Genomic DNA, 17,203 nt, shown 5'->3' with positions numbered 1-17,203 from the left:
TTTACGGAATTGTAGTGCCCCTGCTCACCCCCCTAATTGTCCTCCTTTGTTATACTGCTGTGGATCATGTGATCGAGTAAGATCAAGATTTAGACCTATTTAGGCTTTGGGGTTACTATCTTCCATGTAAGAAACACCCCACGCCTCCCTGCTATGTAAGCCTACCACGCACAAGCGCGCGGTGATCAACCCCGAATCGGCGGCCGCTTGGGGGGAGGGGGCGGTTCTCAGGTGTCAGCTGATGCAAGAGGGTGCGCGGTTTTCCCTGAGCTGCTCACCTCCCTGAGCTGCTTACCGTGACAGTGGCCAGCAGACCTTCGGGCACGTTGGCTACGATGATGCCGATGAGAAAGATGACGGCCTCGAGCCAGGTGTACTCAAGGATTAGAGAAAGGATGAAGAAGGACACCCCTAGGAACACGGCCACACCCGTGATGATGTGGATAAAATGCTCGATTTCCGCGGCAATGGGAGTCTGTCCTCCTTCCAGCCCGGAAGCAAGTGTGGCGATTCTTCCCATCACCGTGCGATCCCCGGTGTACACGACAATGCCACGCGCGGTGCCTTAAAAAAGGAGGGAGGGGGAATTGTACCATGTCTCATCACAGAAGCCACAGCTTTTGGACGATTACCTGTCGCAGTTAAAAGAGACAAAACTACACGTTTCCAAGGGCCAGCTCTTTGGTGGGTTGATGCAGTTTCACACCACGGAGACTCTGGCGAAGGGCATTATATCCAGGAGCAGGACAGCAGCTCCCAAGGCCACTGCCAGGTTAGCACGCCCAACCGTAGAGGCATGTGGGAGGTGGGGGGGGAGGACAGCCGGCCAACCAGCCCCCAGGCTTCCAGAGCCTTCCTGCCAATGACTGAACCGCATCTGCTGTGCTTCACCACAGCAGTCAGACAAGAGGCCAACAAAACCAGAACAGGAATTGCGTTTCTGGTTTTTGTTGTTGTTATTAATGCCCAAGATAAACAGCACGCTGCGAACACAACAGCGCCTTAAAATGGTCTGTCTACCTTCCACACAGTTGGTTGAAAAGAAGGCAATGTTCCTCGTTTCCAGGGGGTTTTCATTTGTGAAGTCTGGAGACCTAGTCTGGGGCTCTGATTCACCAGTGAGTGAGGAGTTGTCCACCTGTCCGTGAGACAAGTAAGAGGGCTGTGTGAACACACGCTGGGCCGCCCTGCGCACTCCACCTGAGCCCTGGGGACCCCGCTGAACCCACCTTGCAGCCGTTGGCAGAGATGATTCTGAGGTCAGCAGGAATTCGGTCCCCTCCTTTCACTTCCACCAGATCCCCAACTACAACTTCCTCCGCGTTAATGCTCATTTTTTCACCATTTCGAATCACCAGGGCTTGCTTTGGGAGAGAACAGTTTACACTATTCAATCCGAGAAAAGAGGCTGCCAACAAGGGCTGGACAGTGTTGAAACAAGAAAGCCAAACTCCAAAGGGATCTCTAATATGAATTATACAAGTACACGACAAGGAGATTATTGATCTATTTATACAAGTTACAAAAGCTTGTTGGGTTATCTGCAAGGTGGCCCTCCTGTTCCCATCAGCTCAGAAACCTTAGCTCCACACTAGCTCTCATCCCCAGGGGTCTCAATGGAGAGGGCAAAGCAATCGGTACCTGGGGGACCATGTTTTTGAAGGATTCCATGATCTTGGAACTTTTAGCTTCTTGATAGTAGGAGAAACAACCAGTTATGATGACGACAGCTGATAGTACCACACCAAGATAAAGCTGGAAGGGAACAAACAAGTTAGAGCCGCAGGCTTGTAGGAAGGAGCTGGGACCATTCACTTTTGGCCAAATAAAAACCAAATTTTGAACAGGCCAAGGCTTCAGAAACAAATACAGAGCTCGTGTCTTCAGATTTATCTTCCTAGAGACTGAGTACAGGCAGGTCAGAAACGGGGGTCCCAGAGACACTTGGTTATGACACCTTGACTGACTTTTGAAATGTTCTACCTGTACCAGTTTCTCCCACCTTATTAAAATAAAGATCTTTTGAGGTGCCTGGGTGGCTCAGTAGGTTAAGCCTCTGCCTTCGGCTCAGGTCATGATCTCAGGGTCCTGGATCAAGTCCAGCGTCCGGCTCTCTGCTCAGCAGGGAGCCTGCACCCGCCCTCACCTGCTTGCCTCTCTGCCTACTTGTGATCTCTGTCAAATAAATAAACAAGTAAAAAAAAGAAAAAAGAACTAATATAAATAAAATAAAATAAAGATCTTTTCAAAACAACTTGTGACATCTGAAGAGGGGCTACCAAATGCTTCAGGATGTGCGTTACGGGCCAACAATAAAAGCCGTGCTCTGTGGTGTGCATGGCAGCTGGCCCTGGGCCAAGACCTGCAGAGAGCTGTCTGTTCACTGCAGCCACATGTGCAGTAATGTCCAGCTTGGAAGAGCATCTAGAAGTGGGAGATGGAGAGACAAACTGGAAACGAAGAAGAAAGAATGGATGGGCCTTGAAGGCCATAGTTGCTAACACTGCTTTCCCTCGTGTTTGTTTGCTTCTAAAGACTTCTGTGAGAGAGGGAGAGAATCCTAAGCAGACTCCTTGCTGAACATGGAGCCCAGTACATGATCTCATGGCCCTGAGATCATGACTTAAGTGAAAATCAGGGGTCGGGTGGATGCTCAACCAACTGAGCCACCCAGGTGGCCCTCTCCCTCCTGTTTAAGATGATCAGCTAACCAGTGGTAACCAGTGGAAAACAAGGGAGTGGCAAGGAGGAGAAGGATACCTCATGCGCACTTGGTAATCTAAATGAGGAGCTACAGAACTCACGTTATCATTTTGAGGTTCCTCTTCCGTGGCAGCCAGGATGCCGTAAGCTAAGAAACAAAGAATTGCTCCAATCCACAGTAACATCGAGAAACCCCCAAAGAGCTGCCGACAGAACTTGACCCATTCGGGAGTGGTGGGAGGTGGGGTGAGAGCATTGGGGCCATCTCGAGCCAGGATCTCTGCAGCTCGAGCAGTTGTCAAGCCCTGAGAAGCAGAGGAATGGAAGTTAGACACACTGCCCCAGAACGTACAAGCGCATTTATCTACCTGGTAGCTTGAGAGCCCCAGTAGTGGGTTTGGGAAGAAACAAAACCCCCCAAGCTAGAGAACCTAAAAACCTGGCAAGTTTTGATAAGGACCCTCTCCTGGTCCAGGCACACAGCTGTCCAAACTTCCTGAAGATCCTACAATACCCAGACTCGTTTTACATTGATCCATGGATAGATCTGCATTCAGTCTGATCTAAGTTAGGTAAGGGACACAGGCCAAATGGTATTTTTACCAAAAAGATACAGCAGTGTTAACTCATTGATTCAGTTTTGCAAATTAAGAGCTTTGAGTTCTTTTGCATACTCAATCTGTCAGGGACGGGAAGAAAGAAACCCTCTGTAAGCATCAAAAAAAGAGAAAAACCTTCTCTGTAGGAATCCAACCTGTGAATGGTTTAGTAGCTAAGTTTTCAGTATAGAAGTCTATCCTGTGAATGGTAACTACAAGGACGTCTGGCTGGGAGGGTTCACACAGGTGCACATTCCAGCCCACCCCCAGGAACCTGCCAGCTTCAAAGTATTCACTGAAAAAAATCTCACTGTACTAAAGCCTCGTGCTGCTCTAAATGGGCCTTAAAACCAAGATACGTGGATGGCACACAGTAGATACAAGGCTCCTATGACAAGGGGAAGAAAATGCGATTACTTTCGTATTATCAAAATACCCAAGTGGGGTGGGGTGGGGGGGGGGAGAAGACAAAACCTATGTCTGCCCAAAGTATCTATTAATAAAGAATTCATATTCATGATATTTTAAATATTGGGAGTTACCTAGGGAGTATGAAGAACAGGGAGATGAAAGCCAGGCAGTTAAGAGAAAGTGAGACTTGGCTGGGACCCTCCCTCAAGTTCCTGGTGGAACCCCAGGGCAGAGTAACGGACACCCACCATCCAAGCGCTCCGTGCATGCCGGGCACGGAGGTCGGGGCTACCCTCACTCTCCTGAGGCCCCCTTCCCAGGCGTCACTACAAGGGAGAACACGTGCTCAGCCGCCCAACAGTGAGCAGCAGCTCTGTCTGGGAGTCAGGCCTCCCCTCCGAGCGCACGACACCCATGCCAGCAGCGCCGCTGACAACTTCTTGAGGATGTGTTGAAATAATGGGGGCACGGTGGCTGGCACCCATGTGAGTCCCCAGAGATTTTACATTTTGCACAGAAATAACAAACTGCACCCTTCCCTGACTGTTTACTTTTATGTCATTCGTGCGGCAAATTTAATACCAGGTAACAAGGACCCCCAACACAGGCTTTGCGGAAAGATTACTTTCAATGGGGTAAAAAGACAAGTTTTGGATGAATACTAGAATAACCAAGGTTCTGGAGCAATGGAGCTAGATGGCAAAAGTGCAAAAACTGAAGTGCTGAAGATTCATCTCACTCAAACATTCAACTTCATGTCACGAACGCGGAAGAACAGAGACAAAGATCTGTAATCGAAAGGTCAGGGAAGGAGCGCCGCTGTGGAGCCACTCCATTTCAAATCCAGATGCTTCCCCTGGTTAGATCTCACCTGTTATAAAACGGGGACAATAATGTCCACTTTCAAAGTGTCAGGAGCCAAGAAAATACTAAAGAAGAATCCAAAAGCCGGAGCTTCACCTGAGGCACAAGGGATACTCAGAGGGCGCCTGTTGCCCTCCTCCTCCCAGAGGCTCCAGGCTTAGGTCTGTGACATGGGAGAGAGGCCCCAGGGAATGATCCCATAAAAGCGAGACAGGACAACATACTCGACTCAGGTCTGTTCCGTATTTGCGATGAAGTTCGTCAAGGCTAAGTTTATGGTCATCCTAAGGGGAAACAGAAAATGAAAGAATTAAACACTGTTCCACGAAAAAAAAAAAAGGTCGGAGGAAAGCATTAATGTCACTCCTGGCAGGTACTGACTCAGCTCAGCTAACAGGCTTTCCTTCCCTTGCAATGCGGGAGACCTCTCACCGATCCCAGTGGCTCAGCAGCCGCACAGCCCCGTGCTGAGAGCCCACCTTGGAGGATGGTGGAAGCTGTGGGACAAGCCCCCTGCGACCCTCCTCGGCTTCAGGAAGGCCCAAGAGTCTCGGCACTGGACGGAAACCTCGCCGGCCTTCTCGGATGACCAGCATGTTCTAGACAGGCTGTGTCGGCGGAAGCCTCCACAAGCTGGAGGGGCTCGAGGTCTCCCCTCTATCTGCTATCATCCAGAAACAGAGAAAAGTGGAGGCCCCCCTGATATCAACCACAGTTCCTTCTGTGGACCTTTGGTTATGCCAGGGCGGTGGATAACCTTCCCAATGCTCCAACAGCCTGGAAAGTGAAAATTTTCCATATTGACCTCTATGGCTTGGTAAGGTCTGTAGAAACAACCACAGTAATGGCTTCACTTTTCAAATAAAGCCTCTGACTGAAGGATTCAGGGGGCGGTGGGGGGGGGGGGGGGTTTGATATCGAACACCCAACAGATAGGATTCAATTAACTTACAAGGAAAACAGAAAGCAACCTGCCTCCTAATACTCACCATAGAAACTTCTTTCTTCAGTTCATCCATATCCCGCTCTTTCTTGGCCTTCTTCTTGTCGCCATGCTCTGAAACGGCTGCGGGTTCATATTTATCACGTCCGACCTACAGGAGATGTGGGAGAGGTGAGGCTGTGTATGATGAACACACGGGAGATTCTGGAGCAGGGGATTTCAACAGGTTTTAGGACGGCCAACAAGACAGTACTCGTGGAAACGCACGGGAATGTAGGTGCACAAACCACAAACTAAACAAGAGCGACTACGATTTAAGTACTGCGCATGCACGACACACCGTCTGCGCCCAAGGGCATTAAGACCAGGGGAGAAGTCACGGGAGCCAACAGAAGGGTCCCGCCAGGTACTTCCATTTGTGGTGAACAGGGAGAGGGTGGTGCAGCCGAAATCTCTGCACCTCCCCCTTCCATCCACCCCACTGAAAGAATGTAACCATCTTGACATTAGTAACTGGGGTGCTGATGCCTCTGCGTTCTGAACCAGCCAAGTTCAAGGTAGACTCCTGCTCTCTATCCTCGGGTGAGTCCCTGACTCTCAGGCTTCTGCTTTTTCCTCCCCAGCATGGAGAGAATCACTGTGCCTACCTCCACGTAGCGTTTTCTGGGAGAACCAATTAAACAAAACCCTTAGATGCAAGTCACTTTTATCATTATGTTTAAATTCTCAGCTTTGCCAAGAAGCCATTAAAGATCCAATTTAATTATTTTAGGCCTTACATAAGAATAGTGACCTGTTCATCTTTTCTTATATATATAAAAAGAAGTTAGCCTAAGAATACTTAAAGTTATTTAAATAAAAAAAAGAGAGAGAGAGAGAGAAAAAAAGTCCTCTCCCCAGTCTACATCCTGAAAATAAAGCCCCCAAAGGAAAAGTCCCTGGAAATGTTTTGACATAAGCAGGGTGGAGGAAAGCATGTGCATTATCACACAATTCACAGGATCCACCTACGCCCTCGTGAAAACTGGAACAATTTTTAGAGAAAATGGTGATTCTATAGTTTAAATTTAGAGTGTTCCACATACCCCTCCCCCCACTCCGTTTAAAATGCTGGAGCTTATCTAGACAAAGCCTGAACTTGGTGCTTCAGAGCTTGGTCAGCCCAGAAGAGGCCTTCTCTCCAGACACCCCCACTCCACAAACTGCCTCCCGTAACTGTCACCTTAGAGGGAGCAGGGGAAGGAGAGAGCATCATTTTTCTTAAAATGGATGCTCTGTCGTGCTACTGCTGCATTATCTTATAGCTCTCCCTTACTCACTTCCAACTAGCAGAAGTACACTGCTAGCTATGAAAGCAATTAATTGAGAACCTGTGTCCAGATCAAAATTTTACTGTGCTTATAAAAAAAAAAAAAAAAGAAAACAACAACAAAAAGGACACAGGTGTATCTCAGTCACAGCCAAGACGGCTGCAAATAAAATACAACACTCACTTGACTTTGGAAAACAACCTCTCTTAAGACTCTAAAAAGAAATCCTGCCCCAAATGAGTTGGTGCGGCCCACAAGCAGAGACATTTTTATTATTCATGCTGTTCAACTCCTGTGGTTCCTTCTGCAGTGTTCGTTGACTAACTTCTCCCACCAGAGTGGAGTTCTTTTGTTTCTATCTTATCTGTTAAGAATGAAGCAGGTCTAAAGATAGTCAACATTCTTGAAATTCTCTCCACTGTGGAGCAACCACATTTGTAAGTGCCTCTTTGCAGAGAGCCCTCCGTGCCAGTGTTAAAATGGAAAATAATCACACACTGAAAGCAAACACACAAATAAAACAGAAAGAAAGGACAGGGCTTCCACCAGACAAGAACCACAGCCTGAAGTGGATTTCTTTCCCGTATTTAATGGGAAAGCACATCACTTAAAAATCGTTTTAAAGGCATTGACTAGGGAATCTCTAAAAGACTATGTGGTCAGTTTGTATTGACTTTTAAAACAGAGTTCACAATTTCTCTTTTAAGCAAGATATCATTAATTCAAGTTCAATTTAAATATGTGAAAACCAGATTTAAAAAATCCCTCTGCCTCACCCCCTATATGCTTGATGCTCAGACTTTCAGTATTTTCCACTCCAAAAAAGGGGGAGAGAATGATTAAGAGCGAGAGGCCCTGGACAGGTTCCAAAGTTGTATCCCCGTTTACAGAAAAGGATCCTGCCTGCAGACTCCGTTATCAGTGGTTAAGTTGGCTGGGAGTTTGACTTCCTAATAGCTCGCATCCTCCCTCATCAATTCATGCTATATAAGGCCGAGTTTTAAATGAGGACATCTGTGAGAGAGACATGGCAAGTATTAATATGTGGAATTTCTCCTCCTTTAAGATCTTGATTTTCTCAATGGGCAATGTTTGTCCAGAAGACCAGACGTCATTTACAATTCAGTTCTTCCCTACAAGTAAAACAATGAGTTAATATCCGCTTATTGTGACAGAAACGAATTATTTCTTAAGTCTCCATTAAGACTCAATTATCATGGATTTGAAGCAGAAAAATATGTGTGTTTATGTGTTTGGGGTAGAGGGATTGTAGGGTAGGATGGGGAACAATGCTAAAAACTGGGTGAGACAGCATTTTCTTTATTATTTCCTTTAAAAACATTTGGGAAAAATGAGAGAAACATGGTTTCCCCAATTGACTACAAGAGCCTTTCCTGCAGGTTCTGAGCAGTGGGCACACATTCTTACTTCTTCAATTAAAAAACTCAGATCACTTCTCCTACACCCACCATGCTCCCTGCAATGGCACCCCCCCCACACACACACCCCAAGGTCTCTGAGGGAGGATACAATGGGAAGCTCAAGGTTCCCATGAGGCCCCACATCAATGGGACACTGACTAGTGAAAAAATGATGAAGTGAGTTAGGTTCTGGTTTGTGTGTGTGTGTTTTTCCATTGCTAATTTAGGAAGCGGGAGGTCACAAGGAGGGCAGGGGCGTGCCCAGTGTGACACGGCTGAAAATGGGTCCTTACTTCATCCTGTGCTTCCCAGGGATTCCATTCTCCCAAAGATGCCCTAAGGACTTCTGCTACTGTTGGATCTGGGCAGTGGGAAAAGGTACCCAGGACATGGGAAGAGAAAACTCCCGACAAGAGAAACCAAGGTGAACACAAGTAATGAGGTTCACTCATGTAAAAACACGGACCACCCCCTAGATGTGCTCCTTTGTCTCTGTCAGTAACAAAAAGCCTAAAGAGGGGACCCGTCCTACCACAGCAAAAGATGGCCCTGGGGGCAGCAGGGAGTTCCAAGAGCTTCAGACTTCTAGAACTGCTGAAGCTGCCTCCGGGCTACTGGGAAGCTCTGGACATCCATGCCCTTTTAGCTGGCATGGCTGTCATGGTTGAGGTAAGTCGTCCCCCCCCCCCCCCCCCGCCATCCTGGATGGCTTCGGGACCCTCAACAGTCAGCCTCAGCTGCCTGTCCCTCCGGAGGGCAGTAACATTTGGTGTGATGACTGAAGAGTCTAGAAGGCATTCTGACCGTCTGATTCATCAAGGGGCTGCTGTCAAGCCTGAAAACAAAACACCTAAAACCCAAGCCTACACACAAACTAATAAAGCTTTCGACCAGCAAGAGGGGCCAGAAGGGGCGCTATGCCTTCCTTCACGTGGGGGGGAAGGGGGGGGCATGGGCTCTTCCCATCTTCCCAGGATCGTGCATGATTAAATCATGCTCAAACACAACGGTGTACTTAGAGGTACTCTGCAAGCACAGGACCATGGTTATTACAGAACTGGGTTTTAATTAACATATAAATTACTGCCATTCCTCACCTCCTATGAAAACCCCTTTCAACCTTAAAAAAACAACCCATTCGGGGTATTTTTAAAAATCTCATCAGTTAAAACTTAAAGTATCAGAAATGATCAAGCCCAGTTCATTACAACCCCCAGTTGTGCCTAAATGACTAAGTGGTTTAAGTTTACGTGCAAGGAATTTTCTAGCTGGGGACCCAGGGCTCCGAGGTGGCCGTGGCTGGGGTTGAGGGAGGACACACACTGCCTGAATACTGCAGCTGCTCTGTGCCTGGAGCAGCATTTAGGGCAGTTAAAGAATGAATTGCCTTCTTCTGCAGGAGGTGACCCAGGGGACCACCACGCCACGCCTTCATATTCCTCGTCACTCACCTGAACATGCAGCAGGCTGGAGAAGGTCATGAAGCAAAGTCAGAGCAATGGGTCCCTTCAGGAGACCAGCTCAGGACCCCCATACTTGGACTACAGCCCACCCAGCTGGGCGTGGGGGAGAACCCAGCTCCAGCTCTAGCCAGCAGGCTCCCTCAGTCGCCCAAACAAACTAGGCATAACCTTCCTCCCCAGTTTCTTAAGGAAATTCTTAAGGAGCTTGCCGGCCCGCCCGCCCTGCAACAGTGTACACCCATAATCAAAAAAATATTGTAGAATGTCTAAACGATCTATATACTTTAGATTTACTCTTAGATTTACCTCTTTTAAAATTCTTAGTTCTAATATTCTTAGTTCCTTCAGTGATTGAAAAGAAAACAAAACAAAACCCAAGACTGTTTTTTCTCTGGGGTTAATTAACTCAGTTAACCTCCATCATTAGGCACTGGGTTATGAAGAGTTAAAACTTTCTGCCTGTTCCTTCTATCCGCTGCCCACCTCACCCCTTTTCTCATTTTACAGAGCACTCTTTGGCTAGTGCTACTCAAAAGATGCTGTCAGTTTGAGAGACAAGGATTACTAGCTGGCACCAGCGGTCCAAGGGGACTGAATAAATTCCCAGTCATCATTCCTCAGTTGGTACACGAAGCGTAGGGTACGAAGTAAACCAGCTGGCAGGCTGAAGAGGACAAAGGCAGCACAAGGCTCCAGACACAGGTCACCCGAACTGAAACAATAAAACCAATATGGCCCCACGGAAGGGTCACGTGGAAGATGTTAAGAAAAACAGAAAAGGGTATCGCCCCAAAGTGCCCAAGGGCCCTGGCCACGATGACAGCTGGAAAGATAAATCCGACACCAAGACCCACTGATCCCCACAACTGGCACTCTCCACTTTCTCCCCAACAAGACAAGCCCCAAAGACAAAGCACCAGCCACCACGAACCAAGGCTTTGGGTCACTACTAGAAAACACTGAACAGTTGTTACTCAGTAGAGTTTGGATAAAACCAGATTCAGAGATAATTAATGTTCAGATATAATTCATTGTAGAGTCACAAAGGAAGTAAGGAATGAGGTGTACTGGCCCCAATTCCCAAGGCTCAGGATGCAAATGAAACCCGAGAGAAAAACTGCAGGGCGGGTGGATGGATGGGGGCTCTCTTCTCGCTGATCGAATTTGCTACCCAAACATCAGTCAAATAAATGTGAAGAACTTCTTGTGGATTCCTGACAACAGATTTCAGCACAACTAATGAGGTGAGTCATATGCAAAGAACAGTCTCTCTGAGATTCCAGCCAAAGAATACACTTCCTCTCATACATACACTCAATTCATAGCAACGTGAGAAAGTTCAAACCTGACTTGGTTATGTCTCCTCTTCCAAAAATACAGAAACGAAGGAGAGCGTAAAAAAAAATAAACAAAATAAAAATTTTTTAAAAATAGCCAGTGGGTTTTCAAATTCTCTTTGCTTCGCATTATCGCTTACTGGCCATGTATTTTCAGAGTAACCCAGAACTGGACAGCTCTGGCAGGGATGGGGAAACATTCTGCCCAGCGTCATGCTGTCTAAACGCAGCCACTCTGATTACTGTGAGCCCATCTGATCTGACACTCGTGTTTCTTCTTCTGGCCTGCTAGCTGGCAGAGAGCCCTGGGCAGCTAGAAGGCACCGTAGCACAAATGTTCACACTCCCTTCCCATCACAGAGGGTTGAAAAAGCAAGCCCTCCCACCCACCCCCCTTTTTTCTTTCAAGTCTTACAAAGACTTAAAAAAAAAAAAAAAAAAAAAAAAAAGAAAGTCAAGTTCCTTGCTTGAAAAGTGAAAGTAGACGAAAGCTCTAAGATGCTGTTAAATTAGGAGGTCAGCAATGTCGAGGGATACTTCCACTTGGCTTTCCTTTGGAGGGTAATTAATAGTAGTTCCTATTATCTTCCATCCTTAATATGTTTTTCAGGTGAAAGAAAAATTCTTGTCTGGCTTTGGAGGCCTTAAGACTAACCGATGAACAGGAAACCTATAGTTTATAAAGATCTGATCTTCTCTCCATGCCAAATCCTTGGTAAGCCTGACCATAGCTGTGATATGTGCCTACACTGCACTCACTTTAGACAGAACAGAGATGACTGCATTCCGTCCTGGGGGCCAGGAGCCTACTTAAAGGGTCAGCTGAAAACCTGAAGCTTGAGAGCTTTAAAAAAAAGAAAAAAATTATATATATATATATATATTTTGTTTTGTTTTTACCTTTTCGTTTTTAAATGAACAAACGGATTTTTCTTACTTTTGCCTACAAAATCCTTCAAACAGTTAAAGCCTTTATCTAATTGCTAAGTTTGGATTATCTTTAAGACAACACAGCCTGATTTTGAACAGAAAGTCACTTAACTGTTAATTTGTTGCTAAAATAATCAGGAAACAAGGACTTGGAAAAGTTCTGGAATGGAGCATGTTTGGGTACCAAGTCTATTGTGCTTTCTAATTCTGGGTTCACTTTTTACTTTTAAATGTAACTTAGTGGTAACACTTCCAGAAGTTTACAAGAAGCTGGGTGGGGGTGGGGAGGAATGTCACCCTCTATACCAAATTGTACACCTTTCTTCAGTTTTAGCTCTCATCTGAATGCACATTTACTGAATTTTTTAACCCCCCTGCAGGGAGGTTACAGGGGTTAGCCTCCTCTCAGCCTCCTCATTGACAATGCAGACCTCCCCCTTCCTTACCCTCCCACCCAAAGGTGAGTCACTAGAGTGTTACAAACTTACTGGCAGAGAACACTACAAATTAACAAACAGTAAGTTACCAAAAGAGGATACACCCTCAGAACAGGGTACAGAAAGAACCCTGAGCCGTGAACTGTCACACTCACACACTGAACACTTCAGAGACAAAAAGAGTGTGATGCAACCTGGGCACTCTGGTCCCAGCCCTCTGGTCCGGCCCCCCCAGCTGGTCAACAGTTCCTCCTGTAACTGCTCTCCACCTGCTCCAGGCCAGGCCTGGGCAACTTTCCACTCTGAGGACTCTGCCTTCCGAGGTTTCCAGTCTAAAGTACTCGCTTTATAGCGGCCAGAGGGGATTTAGTCACACTTTCAAGTTGAGCTCCCAAAGGGCAGCTGATAATGTCACCATAGGATTTCTGCTGACATGTGTATCCCTTGTGCAACCTTCACCTGAAATCTTTTTTCCCCCGGCTCCTCTTGAAATCACCACCCATAAGCTAGGATTTATTTTCCAGGTAACTAAGTTAATATTCAAACAATGGGGAACCACACGGAAGGACCTGGTGACATCCCTCCCACCCCCAGCTTCTGTAAACTTGAGAAAAGAGAAAGGTTTTTTTGTGTACCTTTTGGTGAGCTAGTTGTGGGTGGCAGGCCTGACTGTGGCATTAGGCCAAGTCACTGGCAACAACACCCAATATGAAAAAAAGGGATAAAATCCTATTTCATCCAGGAATGATTCAGCAGGAGCTGAATCTTTCATTTTCTTACCGAGAGCTTAGGAACTAGATTTTTAAGGAGAAATAAAATCACCTGAAATACCATCAAAACTCAGGCCTCCAAAGCAGTGGGAAGAGGAGGGGAAGAAATTAACAATGACCTTAAAAATTAGCTGCCAGCACAGGCTTCCTGGTTAACCAATTATCATGAGGGCTTTAGTCACCACTCCACCCACATTTTAATCCCCATGTGGAAAAATCCCAACATTTCAGCATAAAATATCCTTCTGAACATTGGACTATCTATCACGGTAAGTCACTGGGGACAGAAGGGATGACTTTATCTCAGGAGAATCACCAACAAACTCACATCTCCCCCCTATTTAATATTCAATTTACCAGAGTCCCCCAAAACGCTTACTATGACCCAGCAGATAAGGAGCCTATCATCCTGGGAACCAGCTGTAATTCATTTTTGTGTTTGCAGCCACTTCCTTTTTATACTAAGATCCCTAAGACATCCTGAGTTCAGAACCTCCACAACCCAGGTGTGCGAATCACCACTGTTGTGCATGGGTTCGGTTATCAGAGACAGATAACAGTGGCTAGAACTTAGTTACTCAAACAGCTCTTAGGGACATTAATTCAATTATCACAAATACCCCACTTTCATCTGAATGAAGAATAACACTGGAGTTCTGCATATAAGGCAACGTTAAGTGGGTGAGTGTTCAGGCTGGGGAGGCCACAGGCTGTTCAGGAATCAGGCAGGCTGGTGTGTCACTAACCAACCATTTGACCTTGAACAAGTCACTTCACCTTCCTAGGCCTTGAGTACATATCCCCAGTCACTACACCTCCCCCCGCCTCCAAGCAGGAATGTCCAGCTCAGGATATCAACTCTTCTCTTTTTTTGAGGGAGGGGAGATAAATGGGTGAGCTTAAAAGGTCTTGTTTATGGGAATGACCTAGGGTTTGTCAGTGTGGCCTCGGACCACTAACCCACTTTTATATCGTGGGGAGTATGCTGGCTGGTTCTCAGCTCTTTGCCTCCAGCTTTGTAACCAGGGCCAGCCTTCCACATTCTGTGCTTTTAAAAGATACTGGTGGTACCTGCCATTTCTCCCTACCCTCCCTATCAGGTTCATGGCTTTCTAATCACATTCCTTCAACACCCAAAATTAAGAATCCCCAAAGAACACACCGGGCCTCTTCCCCCACCACTCCCGCCACCCTGCGGAGCCCTGAAAATCTCCAAAGACCTACTAGATGCCCGCATCCTGCAAGCCCTGGAGATAACGGAGCGCCTGTCCTCCTGCCCGTGTTCTCACGACCTGGTCATTTTCTACCATTAATTGATACTTTGTGGGGGGCGGTTATCTTGTATAAACTTTTCTCAACTTGACTTTGGCTCCGTTAGGGTCTGATACTCGGTCTTTTGCGGTGGCTACAGGTTATCGCAGCTACGAGGCACAGAGACACAGAAACGAGCTGTGGCTCTGGTCTCGCCAGAGCTTCGTGGATTCTCCGCCCCTGCCCCGGAGACCCCCTGGTTCCTTCGGGAGCCGCTCTCTCCCTCGGGTCTGCGCTCCTACCACCTCGTCCCGCCCGCCGCCGGCAGTCCTTTTTCGGGTTTATTATACCCAAAGGCCCTGAAGAGCCAGCCAGTCCTCCTTCCAGGCTCATCCCTCAAAAAATAAAACAAAACTCTACACACCCCTCCCCACCAGGGAAATGACCACTCCAGCGGCCCCAGGGCGCATCCAGTGTTTATGGAAAGCGGCCCATTAAAGCTCTCCAAAGTATACCTTAAAGGCCATCTTAGGGCGGTGAAGACACACCCTTTCTGGCACCAGCCAGCACGACCAGCTCCGCAGTGAAGGGAAGCCAGTTTTTGTTGTTTTTTCCCCCCTCTTTGGGGAGGGCGGCCGCCTCTCCGGGTAACTGGCTAAGCCCCAGCGCCACCGAGAGTGGGAGCCTCACCCCCTCAGGGCCGCCCCCGCGTCGGAAGCCCCAGCGGGCGCCGGGACCCGGGCCGCGGTGGGAAGGCAGCCCGGGAGGGGCCCCGGCGGCGCGCCCCAGGGGAAGGGGAGGAGCACGCCTTTCCTCCGGGCACTGAGGGCGGAAGGAAAAGGGAAGGCAAGAGACGGGAGGTGAGGGCGGGCGGGGGGAGGGGAGGGGAGCCGGCTCCGGGGATGCCGCGGCCGCCAGCTCCTTCCCGGGGCGGCCCCGCGCCGTCCGCCCTCCTCCTACTCCGGGCCCCGCGGCTCCCGAGCGCCGCCTCCAGGAGCCCCCGGCCCGCAGCGCGCTGGGACCCGGGGGTCCGCGGCCAGCCCCGCGCCGCCGCCCGCCCGCCGTCCCCCCGGCGCGCCCTCCCGGCCCCCATTGCTGCGCTCCCTCCGTTTCCAGAGTGCGTCGTCTTTTAAGCCCGGCCGCCCTGCCTGCCCGTTCCACGCCGCGCCGCTTCCTCCTCCGCCGCCTCCTGCTGCGGCGGGCGCCCTCCAGACTTCTTCTTCCTCCTCCTCCCTCCCGGCGCCCCCTCGCCGGACGGGCCGCACACTCACCCCTTTCCCCATGGTGGCGGAGGTCTGTGCGCGCCGCCGGGTCCTGTCGCTGGAGAATCAGAGAGGAAAGAAGAGAGCAGCTCCCGGCCGAGCTAGCACGGCCGGGGGAGCGGAGAGGAGGGAGCTAGGGCTGCCGCGGGGCGGGAGGGAGGGAGACCGGCCGGCGGCTCGGGCCGATGCCGCCGCTGGGGCTGCTACCGCTGCTGCTGCCACGTGTCCACCTCCTCCCGCCGCTGCTCCGCGCCCCAGACCCCGCCGCAGCTCAAGCCCGCGCCTCCTCCTCACTTCCTAAAATATGCAACCTGCGTGTTTGCCCCGCCCACGCCGCAGCACGTCACCGTTACCGGAGCAACCTGACACCGGCCGCCGGCCTGGCTCCGCCCCCGCCCCAGGCTCCGCCCCCGGGCCCGGGCAGGCCGGCTGCCGCCCTTCGGGGCTCCAGGCAGGAGGGCGCCGGGACCCGGGGCGCGCGTGCCCAAGTCCCGGGAGGCCGCGGTCGCGCCACTGCGGGGCGCGCTGGCTGGCTGGGCCGCAGGGATTCTGCGGCCGTGCGGCTGCCGCGCCCCTCCTCTGGCCGTCCTGCGTGACACCGGCCTGCTTTGCAGGACACGCGAGGTCCGCAGTGGGTGCGGGTACGCTTTCGGAACTGGCTCCCGGAACCCCCGCGGGCCGTGGAATGAAACCGCAGAGGGGCCTTTGCAGTGTTTCAGGGAGCTCTTGTGGGATTAAGGATCGAGTCGGGGTGGGGGTGGGGGATAGGGTGAGATTGCACCCGGCGCCCGCCTGAGGGACTCCGCCTCCCTCGCGGTCCAAGCCGAGCGCCCACCTGCAGATGGCCTGCCCAGTTTCTCGCTGCCCCCCCAAATGCCTCCTTTGCTCTGGGACTCGCGTGATCCACTTCCCACTCGGCCCCAGGAAGAATGGGTCTGGGCTGGCCTTGCAAAAGGTCCCAAGCGCCCTCCCCCTGCCTCTCTTCTTGACCCCACTGACCGCCCAAAGGGCTTCCAGTGAAGTTTTTCACTATATTGTGTGAAAGAAAGCCGTTTGCCGTTTTGGGGGATTCGGTTTTTAGGGAAGAAACAAGAAGCCCAAAGGAATGCTTGTCTTTAGCAAACGGGGCTGTTTTGATGGGGAGATGTTCCAGGACCTGTCTGGATCCTCTCTGTGCCTCCCACCTGGCAGGGCAGCGCCCTTGCCTGCGCGCCCTTGGGTGCTGTGAGGGACTCCGGGCCTGGTGTGTGATGATAAGCTCCAGAACCCCCAGAGAGGCAGGGCCTGGTTGTGCTGTGGGACTTCCCTCCCATTAGAGCTTCTTAGGAGAGGCTGCTGTGGTTGAAGGCCTCCAGCATTGAGAAAACAAAGTATTATTATTAATAATACGTTCAGGGAGTCAGATATACTCTGGGAAAGCACAAGATTTGCAGGAGAAAGTCTCTATGCGTCTCTGGGAATTCCTACAAGAAATAAGGAAAATATTAACTTCCTAAGCAAGT

General features: G+C 49.7%; 1 protein-coding gene across 2 annotated transcripts in view; it reads right to left on the bottom strand.

Annotated features, from left to right (window-relative positions):
* ATP1A1 (ATPase Na+/K+ transporting subunit alpha 1) overlaps positions 1 to 15,990 on the bottom strand; it is a 28,702-nt gene extending 12,712 nt beyond the window's left edge. Inside the window, exons 1-8 of one of the 2 annotated variants that reach the window (XM_059135103.1) lie at positions 15,711 to 15,990; positions 5,567 to 5,671; positions 4,802 to 4,861; positions 2,805 to 3,008; positions 1,642 to 1,755; positions 1,230 to 1,364; positions 1,021 to 1,138; positions 296 to 564 (exon numbers count right to left, since the gene is read on the bottom strand). In XM_059135103.1, coding sequence (XP_058991086.1) covers positions 296 to 564; positions 1,021 to 1,138; positions 1,230 to 1,364; positions 1,642 to 1,755; positions 2,805 to 3,008; positions 4,802 to 4,861; positions 5,567 to 5,671; positions 15,711 to 15,722 — 1,017 coding nt within the window. In that variant the 5' untranslated portion in view covers positions 15,723 to 15,990. Of the gene's footprint in view, positions 1 to 295; positions 565 to 1,020; positions 1,139 to 1,229; positions 1,365 to 1,641; positions 1,756 to 2,804; positions 3,009 to 4,801; positions 4,862 to 5,566; positions 5,672 to 14,954; positions 14,982 to 15,710 lie in introns of those variants that run through there. The other variant, XM_059135104.1, reaches the window with a different exon arrangement.
* Between the last annotated feature and the right edge of the window lie 1,213 nt (positions 15,991 to 17,203).

The sequence above is a fragment of the Mustela lutreola genome, chromosome 10 (assembly GCF_030435805.1).
Source record: "Mustela lutreola isolate mMusLut2 chromosome 10, mMusLut2.pri, whole genome shotgun sequence".
Taxonomy (NCBI): domain Eukaryota; kingdom Metazoa; phylum Chordata; class Mammalia; order Carnivora; family Mustelidae; genus Mustela; species Mustela lutreola.
The sequence above is the reverse complement of the archived record's forward strand: the minus strand, read 5'-3'. Positions and strand labels throughout refer to the sequence as shown.